The sequence below is a fragment of the Lathyrus oleraceus genome, chromosome 7, assembly GCF_024323335.1.
Source record: "Lathyrus oleraceus cultivar Zhongwan6 chromosome 7, CAAS_Psat_ZW6_1.0, whole genome shotgun sequence".
Taxonomy (NCBI): domain Eukaryota; kingdom Viridiplantae; phylum Streptophyta; class Magnoliopsida; order Fabales; family Fabaceae; genus Lathyrus; species Lathyrus oleraceus.
The window spans coordinates 412,083,209-412,096,359 of NC_066585.1; the positions used below are offsets into that span (position 1 = coordinate 412,083,209).

Genomic DNA, 13,151 nt, shown 5'->3' on the forward strand with positions numbered 1-13,151 from the left:
ATGACTCTGCTACTGTTCATTATGACTTTGCAAATCCGATCTACCAAGCCGAGGATGGAAGCGAGGAGGATTGTGAAGTCCCTGGAGAACTTGCCCGACTACTGCAAGAAGAAAAGACTATACAGCCGCATGAGGAATCAATTGAAATTGTAAATCTGGGTACTGAAATAAACAAGAAAGAAGTCAGAGGTTTCTTGGGGCACTCGAATTACATTGCCCGATTCATTCCACACTTGACTGCTACCTGCAAACCATCTTCAAATTACTAAAAAAGAAAAATCAAGAGATGGTATGGAATGATGAATGACAAAATCAAGAAGTATCTCCAAGAACCTCCAATCCTGATACCACCAGTTGAAGAAAGACCTCTCATCATGTATTTGACCGGGTTAGAAAATTCAATGAGGTGTGTGTTGGGGCAACATGACGAGTCTGGTCGAAAAGGGCATGCCATATATTGCCTTAGCAAAAGGTACCGACTGTGAAACAAGATACTCACAGCTCGAGAAAGCTTGTTGTGCTTTGGCTTGGGCTGCTCGCCGACTAAGACAGTATATGTTGAATCATACCACTTTATTGACTTCTAAGATGGATTCTATCAAATATCTATTTGAGAAACCTGCTGTCTCCTGAAAGAGTTATCACTGACAATGGTACTAATTTGAACAACAAGATGATTACTGAACTCTGCATGCAGTTCAAAATAAAACACCATAACTCTTCTCCGTACCGGCCGAAGATGAACGGCGCCGTGGAGGCTGCTAATAAGAGTAACAAGAAGATCATACAAAAGATGGCAGTAACGTACAAAGACTGGCATGAGATGTTACCATTCGCTCTCCACGGTTATCGCACTTCAGTGCGCACTTCGACAGGGGCAACTCCGTTCTCTTTAGTCTATGGAATGGAAGCCATCTTACCAGTGGAAGTTCAGATTCCCTCTCTAAGAATCATGAAAGAGGCGGGCTTAGATGAAGATGAACAGATTCAGGCTCGACTCGATCAGATAAATTTGATTGAAGAGACTTGCGGCTGTTTGTCATAGGCAGATATATCAGAAGCACATGATCCATGTATTTAACAAAAAGGTCAATAGACAGGTATATCAAATTGGCGACTTGGTGATCAAGCGTATCATTCTACCGCAAGGTGATCCCAGAGGTAAATGGATTCCCACATACGAAGGGCCATTTGTAGTTAAGAAGGTATTCTCTGGTGGAGCCATGATGCTTGCTACAACGGATGGCGAAGAGTTCCCGCATCCTGTGAACGCGGACATAGTTAATACTACGCATAAAAGAGACCCGCTAGGTCGACGTACCTAGGCAAAAGTAAGGGCATCCCGGCGAACCAAAAGGGTTCGGGCAAAATTAGGGATAAACATATAAAAACATACACCCGGCAAGTCGAAAACCTGAAAAGGCGGTTTGGGCAAAAAAGGGTATCCTGATGGACTGAAAACCTGAAAAGGCGGTCCAGGCAAAAATTAGGGATTAAAGCGTAAGACTATGTCCCGTTCTCAGTCAGCTTTAACCAAGTTCAAGGGACTGAACAAGCCAATCACTTCTATCCGACAACAGGAGATGAGATGCTTGAAGACATAATGACAGTAGTGGAATTAGAATCGATAGGACTTTTTCTGCATAGCTTTCTCTTTGTTTGCCTGACAATTTCCTCTTACTAGGATTTCTGTCTCCTTGTACACAAATTGCCTGTTTACAGGCCCTCTTTCAAAATCAATACAATTTCATTTCCAAAAAGATGCTTTTGTTTTACCTTTTCTGTTTTGTTTGCGTAAACGTCCATGGATTTACTTTGAATTCATTTATGCATTTGAATATGATCAATGTTTACCAAAAATGCATGCCTAGAATAGTAATAGCAGTTACTACACGACTTCAGGATCGAGGAGAAGGTCTAATCACGCTTCCCAATGAATCCATTGCTAATTCGATTCCCCGGCAACGCCAGTTATTCCCCAGAAGAAATTGGCATCACTAGACTGGTCATCTCTTCTACCCCCAGCCAGGCTCTGTTGAACATCTCTGCCATCAGATAAAAGTCAAATACCCCTAGCTAAGGAAGGGTCATCAATACAAATATCTCCGACCAGAAGACTGAGATTTATTTCCCCAGTAGAGTCCCCTGGAAGAACGTTTCAGACACATAGTGCATTCATTACATCATTTCACATCACATACCTACATACAATTTTCATTCCGCATCATATACATTACATCATTTCATAACATATACATGTATACAATGCTCTCATTTATTCCAGCCGCATAATTCACTCATTACATCATTTTACAGCACACGCATGCATACAACATTTGCATCTCATGCATCATGACATGGCATGAAGCTAACTTTATTTTTCAGGTTAATTATCCTCTTGATACAGTCAAAACAAAGGTCCATTCAGACGAACATCTTTATCAATTACATTCAAGATTCAACTATATCCCTCAGATACTGCCTAGCGTACGGTATATTCCGAGGTGCAGTCTAGCGTACGACTACTTTCTTCTTCAGATACATCTTTCAGATATACTCCGTGTCAACATTCATTCTGACATCTTCCTAACGAAGGCATCTATAAGCTCATCCCAGACATTTATCGCAGATACAGCATACACAAATACTATCAAATATAGCCTAGCGTACGGTTCATCCTGATTCATCTCAACATATGACTCCTTCAACTCAGATACGATCTAGCGTACGATCCATTCCGACCTTCAACAACTCAGATACGATCTAGCGTACGATCCATTCTGACCTTCAACCACTCAAATACAGTCTAATGTACGACCAAGTTAGACCTTCAAGTCCTCAGATTCTGCTTAGTGACAGTCTAATGTACGACCAAGTTAGACCTTCGAGTCCTCAGATTCTGCTCAGTGACAGTCTAATGTACGACCAAGTTAGACCTTCAAGTCCTCAGATTCTGCTCAGTGACAGTCTAATGTACGACCAAGTTAGACCTTCAAGTCCTCAGATTCTGCTCAGTGACAGTCTAATGTACGACCAAGTTAGACCTTCAAGTCCTCAGATTCTGCTCAGTGACAGTCTAATGTACGACCAAGTTAGACCTTCAAGTCCTCAGATTCTGCTCAGTGACAGTCTAATGTACGACCAAGTTAGACCTACAAGTCCTCAGATTCTGCTCAGTGACAGTCTAATGTACGACCAAGTTAGACCTTCAAGTCCTCAGATTCTGCTCAAATACAGTCTAATGTACGACCAAGTTAGACCTTCAAGACCTTCAGATGCTGCTCAAATACAGTCTAATGTACGACCAAGTTAGACCTTCAAATGCTGCTCAAATACAGTCTAATGTACGACCAAGTTAGACCTTCAAATGCTGCTCAAATACAGTCTAATGTACGACCAAGTTAGACATCCTCATGCTGCTCAAATACAGTCTAATGTACGACCAAGTTAGACCTTCATCTACTCAGATGCTACCTAGTGACAGGTACATTTCTGAATTGTAGTCTAGTGTACGACTACCCCTTTTATAAGCAGATTCAGCCTAATGGACGGCTCATTCTGCTCAGATACGGTTTAATGTACGACCCAGTTAGACCTTCATCTGCTCAGATGCTACCTAGTGACAGGTACATTTCTGAATTGTAGTCTAGTGTACGACTACCCCTTTTATAAGCTGATTCAGCCTAATGGACGGCTCACTCTGCTCAGATATGGTTTAATGTACGACCCAGTTAGACCTTCATCTACTCAGATGCTACCTAGTGACAGGTACATTTCTGAATTGTAGTCTAGCGTACGACTACCCCCTTTTATAATCAGATTCAGCCTAATGGACGGCTCATTCTGCTCAGACACGGTTTAATGTACGACCCAGTTAGACCTTTATCTCCTCAGATGCTACCTAGTGTACGGTACGTTTCTGAAGTGTAGTCTAGCGTACGACTACCCTCTTTCATCATCAGACACAACCTAACGAACGACTCATCCTGCAACTCCAATACGGTCTAGCATAAGACCCATTTGGATCTTCAACTCAAATACGATCTAGCATACGATTCGGGCTGATCTTCTATCCCCAGTGAAATCACCCGCTTAATGGAGGTTTCGTTCTGCAACTCAGAGACGATCTAGCGTACGATCCATTCTAATTTTTCATCCTCAGCGAAGTCATCCGCCCAATGAACAACTCACTCTGGTATTCAGATACGATCTAGCGTATGATCCATTCTAATCCCTTATCCCCAGCAGCGTATAACACACTCTGACTCCCCAACGAAGTCGACAGCATAATGGATAACTCACTATACGGGCTAGCGTATGACCCGGTACGACATCCATGTCTTCAGATATCGTCTAATGTACGACGCACTCTGAAGCTCTCATCATCAAATTCCCTGGATGGCATCTTTAAGCCTATCTCCATCAAGACTAGCTCCTGATTGACAAGTGCAAATTTTTGGGCATTCTAGTGTTCAATAATCTTCCACCTCCAGACCACGAATGGTGCACATACCATTCTACTCTCTCGGTTCAAGAATATTGAACAGGGGCAGCTGTCATACCCCAAAATTTGCCCAAGGCATTTTTCAAGACACTCCGACTTGTTATGCAAGACACTGACCTCAAAGGAACAAAAGCCCAACTCACAACAGGCCCAATCCAGAAGATGGCCCAAACTGGCCTGCTCGCTAGGCGAGCAATTCCTTCGCCTAGCGAACACTTCGTTATGACACTCGCCCCAGCGAAGCACCAGGTCCAGTAAAAGCCCAAAATAGCTTGCTCGCTAGGCGAGCAACTCCTTCGCCTAGCGAAGCTTGCGAATATCAGAATTTCTGGGCTTCATTCTGAGCCCATTAGGTCATAACAAGAGCACTATAAATAGCCAAGCCTTCAGTCACGAAGGAAGGGGGGGACGAAAACGGACGAAGAAGGACGGAAAAACAGAGGGAAGACGGACGGAAACCCTGGCACAGAAACCCTAGAGGCTACTTTAGAGAGTTCCGAGTGAAGAACCCTGAAGGCCGCTCCTCCGCTCCGATGCTACCGCCGCCCAACTCCATCCGATACCAAAAGCGATCAGTCTCTGCAACATAGCAGCTTAGTTGCAAGCAGGTTTGCGCATCACTATTGTTTTATGCTTTTAATCGGTAATCTATATATACATAAAGCATCATGATTGAAGTTTCGAATATGTAATTTGATTTCACATGCGAATTTAAATATGCTTGAATATCATGAATGTTTGTCCATGCTGTTCCTGTAATCAAATGCCATAAAAGTTCAGGTTTTCGGAGGTCATGCTGCTGTCAAAATCCAAACCCGTGGCCGCTCGCTAGCACATCGCTAAGCGAGCCTGTAGCGAGCATTCGCTGAGCCTTCGCTAGGCGAAGCAGAGGCGAACGGGACAGTGGCTGCTTTGTCTCTTTGTTGTTCTGTCTTATATTTATCTAATCATGATTTATTATAGTTCTGCATCATTTGGCCTGAGTTCATGACTGTTATGTTTATTTTATGGTGCAATTGTCAAATCATACTTTATCTCAATGCTCTAACCCGTGTGTTAAATGGTGTAAAGGCTTACATATTCTCGAAGAAACGGCCGGCTAGGTATTCCACCTTAAGTATGGGATACCCTTATGGAGATTCATCCTGAATTACTCAATTGATTTTAATGTAGTCATTTCATGGCGAAGATCCACCTTAATGGCTTAATTGATCTTAATGTATTGATTTTAATATGGACCTAATTACCTACTTGATTACGGCTACCTAATTAATTATAACACATTGCCTTTAAATAAGTGATCTTGGACCTCTCTTTGTTACCCTGCGATTACGGTATTACGGTCATGTCCCGCGAATATGGGGATACACTTAGCAAGACCCTTCGGTTAAATCATCATAGTCCCTCGAATGTTGCCTTTGTCCCTCGATGACCCTTCGGTGTAGCCTACGGTTAAATGATGATCGTCCCTTCGGATGCTAAGGTATCCTCACAACTGTTGCCTTCAATGACCAATCAATGACCCTTCGATGACCCTTCTACATCCAAAGGATAAAACTACTTACTTCTCAACAGTAAGGACAATTTTACCCTCATAAGGATAGGAAATGCCCGGAAAGACCTCGGATAGGTATAACTCTTAATTGCTTATTCACAATTTAAAACTACCTTTCACACCTTACACCTTTCAAAACCTCCATTAGAAAATCACCACTTGGCATACATTCGCACTAGAATCATTGCCGAGTTATATTTTTCTAAACTATTTTCAAAACTAAACGAGATAACCACTTTGTATACATTCATACGAGAATCATTACAAAGTTAAATTCTCCCTTTCAAAACATTTCCTACACATTTCTCAACCACTTTTTCAGACTAGAAAAACATAAATGATTCAGCAATTAAGAGCCCATGGATAACCATGGATACAAAGGGTGTTAATACCTTCCCTTTGTATAATGTACCTCCCGAACCTAAGAATCTAAATTAAGGTCTTTCCTGTTCTTTTCCACCTTTCCTTATTGGATAAAAGAAAAGTCGGTGGCGACTCTTGCTAACCGCGACATTGCGATTAAAAAACACAAAAAGTCAGTTCACCGTATGACATACCCGATTTAAATATCAACATTGGAGAAAGTATTGATCTTAATACCATTCCAAATATGCACATATCTCAGATATCTTTGGAAGAAGATACTAATGACCCCATTGGTAAGTAACAAAATTATCACGCTCTTTACACCTTATTTGTTTGTTTCTTCATGACCCTTAAAAAAATCTCTAGAATTTAATTGGTTTATTTTTTCCTTACTTATCATGTCAGTTTTGTGTGTTTTTTCACCCTTTTCATTTTTTTCTAATGGTATATGGGTTTTCTACTTTCTCTGTGTTATTATAGAAAACAACAACATACAAAATGATGATGATGATGATGTGGAAAACAACAACGTACAAAATGAAGAAAATGATGTGGAAAATAACATTCATGTCAACATTGAATCTGAATTTGGTATCATAATTTCTCTTTTAATATTTTTAAATTTATTCTTTTTAATCAATGTAATTAATATGTTAGTTTTCTCATATGTACAGATTCAGAAGTAATCACACAGAGAAGGATGTTGTCGAATTCTGAGAGAAGGATTATATATGAGGCTTTATTAGAGAAAAGTGTTGATGGAAAATTAAAAAAAGGGGTGACCAAATTAGTGTCTTCACTGTTTTCAGTTAACATACGCACAGTACAACGTATTTGGAAACTAGCTAAGAACAGAGGAGTGCATGCTGATGTGACTCATAAAAAGGTAGGAAATTGTGGACGCAAAAGAGTCCATATAGACCTTAATCTAGTGCGTGACATTCCTTTAAAGCAAAGAACCTCTATTCGGTCTCTTTCTCACGCATTAGAAGTAAGTACAAGCACATTGGTAAGATCTTTAAAGTTGAGAGAAATAAGAAGACATTCAAATGCTATCAAACCTTATTTAACAGAAGAAAATAAGAGAGCTAGATTACAGTTTTGCGTTGATATGCTAGATAGTGATAGCATACATAATAATGATCCTCGTTTTAAAGGAATGTATAACATTGTTCACATTGACGAAAAATGGTTTTATATGAAAGAAAAGTCAAGAAATTTTTATTTGGTACAGGATGAAGAAGATCCCATTCGTACTTATAAAAGTAAAAATTTTATACCAAAAGTTATGTTTCTAGTTGCCATAGCTAGGCCAAGATTTAATTTGCAACAAAACGTAACATTCAGCGGATTAATTGGTGTATATCCTTTTGTCATACAAAAGCCTGCTAGAAGATCTAGTGTAAATAGACCTGCAGGTACACTTGAGACCAAAGCAATGACGTCAATTACTAAAGATGTCATGAGAACATTTTTGATTCAGAAAGTGTTACCCGCTATTAAAGAAAAATGGCCAAGGGAAGAAATCGGTCATCCGATATTCATTCAGCAAGATAACGCAAGAACACACCTTCATTGTGAAGATGAAGAATTTCGTCTAGCCGCCACACAAGATGGATTTGACATTCGATTAATGTGTCAACCTCCAAATTCACCTGATTTAAATGTTTTAGATCTTGGTTTTTTCAGTTCAATACAAGCCTTACAACATAGAGAGTCTCCTAATTCTATTGATGAACTTGTGAGTGCAGTTGATAAGTCTTTTCAAGAATTTGAAGTTACCAAATCAAATCATATATTTTTAACACTTCAATCATGTATGATTGAAATTATGAAAGCAAGAGGTTCCCACAACTATAAAATTCCACATATGAAGAAAAAAATGTTGGAAGCTAGAAATCAATTGCCATCACGGTTAAAATGTGATAACCAATTAGTGCAAGATGTTATGGGATATTTAGATATTGTTGCTGATGATTAACCATTTTAAAATTTCTCTATTTGTAATTGGTTATTCAGAAAAAAAAGTAAGTAAAGGGTTATGTTCTTTCCTTATAAAATTTCTTTATAATGGGATATTTTAAACCGAACAGTAAATTATTACGTACTTCTAATTCACTTGATTAACTAAAACAATGGAATAAAGACTTACAGAAATGTAACTATAGTAAATAAGGATTTTAAAAATCTCTTCAAATGAAAATAATCATTTCAAATCAAAGATAATTATAACAATATTAAATTTTAATAAAATCTTGAAAGATAAATCTTGCGTAACTTCTTCCATTCTTCTTTGTGTTCTGCTTCATCTGAAGTTTCATCTTCCTCGTCTGGAAATTTGTTTAAATCTATCAATCCATTATCCGGAAGGATATTTAAATCAATGGGATCTTCTTCGTCTTGTTCATCCTCGGAGTCTTGTATGATTTCTTGAAAAATTGGATCTTCATCATTTTCTTTATCGGTAACATTATCAGAAACTATAGAATCTTCTACTATTTCTATCGATGGATTTTTGGGATATTCCATTGCCAATTTTTTGAAGGATTTTTTTGTTATGATAGGAAGAAGGACTAAAAAACTCACAATATATAAAACTTGAGAATTCACGTTGAGGAGAGATATTTATGAGTTTTAATTGGGAGTTAGTATATTCTTAAGAGAGAGGAATTTTGAAAAAATCACAAATTAATATAGAGTTTTATGAGAGGAAGACTTTTTCTATAAGAAGTTGAACTAATGCATTGAAAAACAATATTCATAATGTCACTCTGCATTGGAATACAAGATTCACTGAATTATGAAAATTATAGAAAAAAGAGATGAATTAGGGGTATTTTAGGAAGAAAAAAATTAATTCTACATAGAAATTACAAAACGACTTATATTTTGGCACAATTTTTTTTTCCAAAACGACATATAATTAAAAAAGGAGGGAGTAGATCTCTTTGGTGTCCCCACCAATAACCACTCAACTTGCTCCCATTCAGAATTTCCTCCTGGTTTCTGAGCAGCCTTTGTTATGTTTGTTTCTCTGAAGGGTTGTCTCCCATTTTTATGGTGTTGACCTAAAATTCCCCACATATTGGATGTTCTATCCTTAGCAGATCTCCTCCGTACTCAGCTAGGGTTGAGCCTTTGGGATGGTGATCTCGCTGTTCTTCGACTGTTGTCTCCATATTTTGTGTGGATTGACTGAGGATTGTACCGATGGTTCAAATTCTTTGCGACACCTTTGTATCCTTTGTGATCATTTTGTCAGCATAATCATCATATATACATATACGTTCATATAATTTCATAATTTGCATATTATGCATCTTCATATCTCATTTGTTTGAGATTCTTATTCTTTGTTATGGCGGTACTTTATCCCCATACCAAAGCTAGTGTCTGTCCTTCTTCAGTTGTAGAGTGTCAGCCCCTTAAGCAGAAAGACTTGAACCTTTCTCTGTTTCCCAACCAAGTTTCTTTTCTCGTGGATGACTATTATTTCAATTTCCTCTCCAACAGATTTTATGGATGGAATTACTCCCCTTGAGTTATGTCCTTATTGGGTTGAGTCTTGATTAACCGTTTTCTTTCTAGATCTTACCTAGATAGATATTTTGGTCCCCTAAGAGTCTATTACCTAGTAACTGGTAATATTCTTCTTAGTTTGCAGTTTGTTACTTCTTGCCCAATACCCGACAAAAGTACCCTTTTTCTCTTCAGTGGAGGCCCTAAGAAGTATATCCTTGATATGTTCACCTTAACCGGTGACGGATATCTTTTCTTCCCCTGCAAGAGGCTATCCTTGATTTGTTCACTTTAACCTGTGACTGATATTCTCACTTTTGGTTTTCTACCCAGTAACCGGTAGTTGTAAATCCTACTTTCCCCCTATGCGGAGTCTATCCTTGATATGTTCACTTTAACCAGTGATAGATTTTCTCTCCTTTGGTATTCTATCCAGTAATTGATAGATGTAATCCCTATTTTTACTCCCCTTTTCAGAGTCTATCCTTGATATGTTCATCTTAACCGGTGACAGATTTTCTCTTTGATTGATTTTCTACCCAGTAACCGGTAGTTATAAATCCTTCTTTGTCCCCTCGTAGAGATAATCCTTGATATGTTCATCGTAACCGGTGACAGATTTTCTCTCTGAAGGTTTTCTATCCTGCTTTTGATAGATGTAATTCCTCCCTTTTTGTTCAGTTGGTATATCCTTGATATGTTCATCCTAACCGATGATGGGTATCCTCATTGACATTTCTAGGAAAGTCTATCCTTGATATCTTAATCTTAACCGATGAGGTATTTTCTTCCCTGTCGAGTTTATCCTTGATATGCTCATTCTAACCGATGAGGGATACTCTCACCCTTGGTCTTCTTCCCAATAACTGGTAGTTGTAAATCCTAATTTCTGCAGTTTTGCCTAGCAAGGTTACTCTTACCCAGTAACCGGTAATGAATACTCCCTCCTGGTAATCCTCAGCGAGCCATCAATGATATGTTCATTCTAACCGATAACGGGTGTTCTCTCTGTCATATCTTTATTATTTCCTTACCCAGTAACAGGTAATAGATAATAGATTTCTGCTCCTCTTGTGTTGAAGTTTATTTCTTCCCCAGTTGAGTTGAGTGTGCATTTCCTTAGTGAAATCGTTTTTCCCTGCATGAGTCAAATATTTCAGTTTTATCCTGACTTATTTGTATCCCCTCGAGATGTTGTTTTTCCCGACTGAGTCTTTCCATTTTTATATGGATTTCCTCGAGTCCCCCAGTAGTTTTAAGTCGAAGCCTGGCCTACGCATAAATCCTTTTTATCCCCCTAGAGTCTCTGTCTCTCCAATGAGTTTTCCTTATGGAATGCATTATGCTCCTGCGGATGTTCGGTCTCTCTGATTTCTTTTCCTTTGTGGCAATATTTCCCCACAAAGAATTTACTTTTACATTCATATCATATGCATCATGAAGTCTCTTAGGGACCAAATATGTTTCTATATGTTGTTATTTAAGCCCATTCTACTGAGTCGACATGAAGATTTTAACCTTCGCCTCCTCAGTTAAAATGTCCTTAAATAGGGGCAGCTGTAATACCTCAATTTTGACCCTAAGATCCCTCAGGCAATTTCATCATAAGCATTAGCATTGGGATCATACCTTGGCATCCTCCTTACCCCTCATTCATTTGGTTTGTTTTGGGAGAAATCACCAAGCACTTTATGATTATATCATACTTGTATTTTATCATTTCACTAACCAAAATACCAAAAATATGTCTTTGCATTTGTCTAACTCTTTTGTAGGAAGGGCATGATTCCATTGATTCATCAAGTTCACATATAAGGTTTGAGACCCTCATCAACAAAGAGCACAACCCAAGAATTGATTCAAGAATGGTTATGAGGGTCATATATGAATCCTAATGTTCTCTACATGTTATATTGATCAAGTTATCTTCAAAAGTTTGAGGGTGATTTGCCTTGGAAACCCTAGTTTGACTGGGTATCTTGAGTAACTTCTCCAACAAGCTATCTCACCAATTTATCAAATTTCTCAAGGGACACTTCAAAATTCATCATCTTATGCATATATTATCTACCATGAGCCAAGAAAGTCAAGATAATTGGAAGTTAGCATGTTGGTTGATGGTGGTTGGCCAGACGAATTCATCTGATCAAAACTGGGTCTCCCTAGACCCTATCTCCTATAATTTTTACCATATGAAAATGGTTCCAAGAGCAAACGTACTCTAAATGACACTCCAAACAACTTTCATGTTGAGACCTAGAGCTACTTTTTCTTGGAAAATCATTTTCTATGTTGAAACATTATAGGTCATTTTGTCTAAACCCTAATTTGAAAGTCAACTTCCCAAGGCCATAACTTGCTCAATTTTTATGAGATGAAATATTTCCAATATGCCCAATCAAATTAAATGGGTCTACTTCAACTTTGATGTTTGGAGTGGGAGCTAATTCAACTTTTTTGAGCATGTGATATGAGGTTACATTATAGGTCACTTTTGACCTATACCATTGATTAAGTGATTTTTCCAAACTTAAAAAATGCATAACTCTATCATTTCAAATCCAAATGACATAAAATTGATGACCATTTTGAATGTATTTCAAAGAGATACAACTTTGATAAAGACACTGTTCTCATTTGAAGCTCATATAAAAAGTTAAGCAAGGTGGAATATTGAGACATATGGCTTGACATTTAGAAAAAATTTGAGATGTCAAAAATTTCCAAACTTCCACCAAATATTTCTCCAAGTTCCAAGCTCCAAATGAAAAAGTGTTGAACATGAAAGTTGTTCCTCTTGATCTCACCTTTCCAAATAGATCAAATTCACTCAATTTGGACAAGAAATGCATATGATTAAGGGCGATTGGGAGACTCGGGATAGGAAATTGATACCCTATAAAGAGCACATCTGGAAACTGATACCCTTTTTTGATGAAATCTCTTTTCACCATATTTCTAGGGAAGAAAATCAGTTAGCAGACGCTCTAGCCACGCTGGCATCTATGTTCAAAGTTAAATGGAAGAATGTAGCACCATTCATATAGATTGACCACTTAGATGAACCAGCACATTGTCTACCAATTGAGGCCGATCCTGACGATAAGCCTTGGTTCCACGACATAAAGACGTTTCTGGAGAAACAACAATATCCCGAGGGTGAATCCATTACCGATAAGAAATCTCTAAGAAGACTCTCTTCTAAGT

General features: G+C 38.3%; 1 protein-coding gene across 1 annotated transcript in view; it reads left to right on the top strand.

The window, feature by feature from the left end:
- Nucleotides 1-8,406, top strand: part of LOC127104090 (uncharacterized) — a 33,360-nt gene extending 24,954 nt beyond the window's left edge. Inside the window, exons 2-4 of the mRNA XM_051041303.1 lie at nucleotides 6,685-6,718; nucleotides 6,906-7,016; nucleotides 7,100-8,406. Coding sequence (XP_050897260.1) covers nucleotides 6,685-6,718; nucleotides 6,906-7,016; nucleotides 7,100-8,406 — 1,452 coding nt within the window. The remainder of the gene's footprint in view (nucleotides 1-6,684; nucleotides 6,719-6,905; nucleotides 7,017-7,099) is intronic.
- Nucleotides 8,407-13,151: the final 4,745 nt, after the last annotated feature.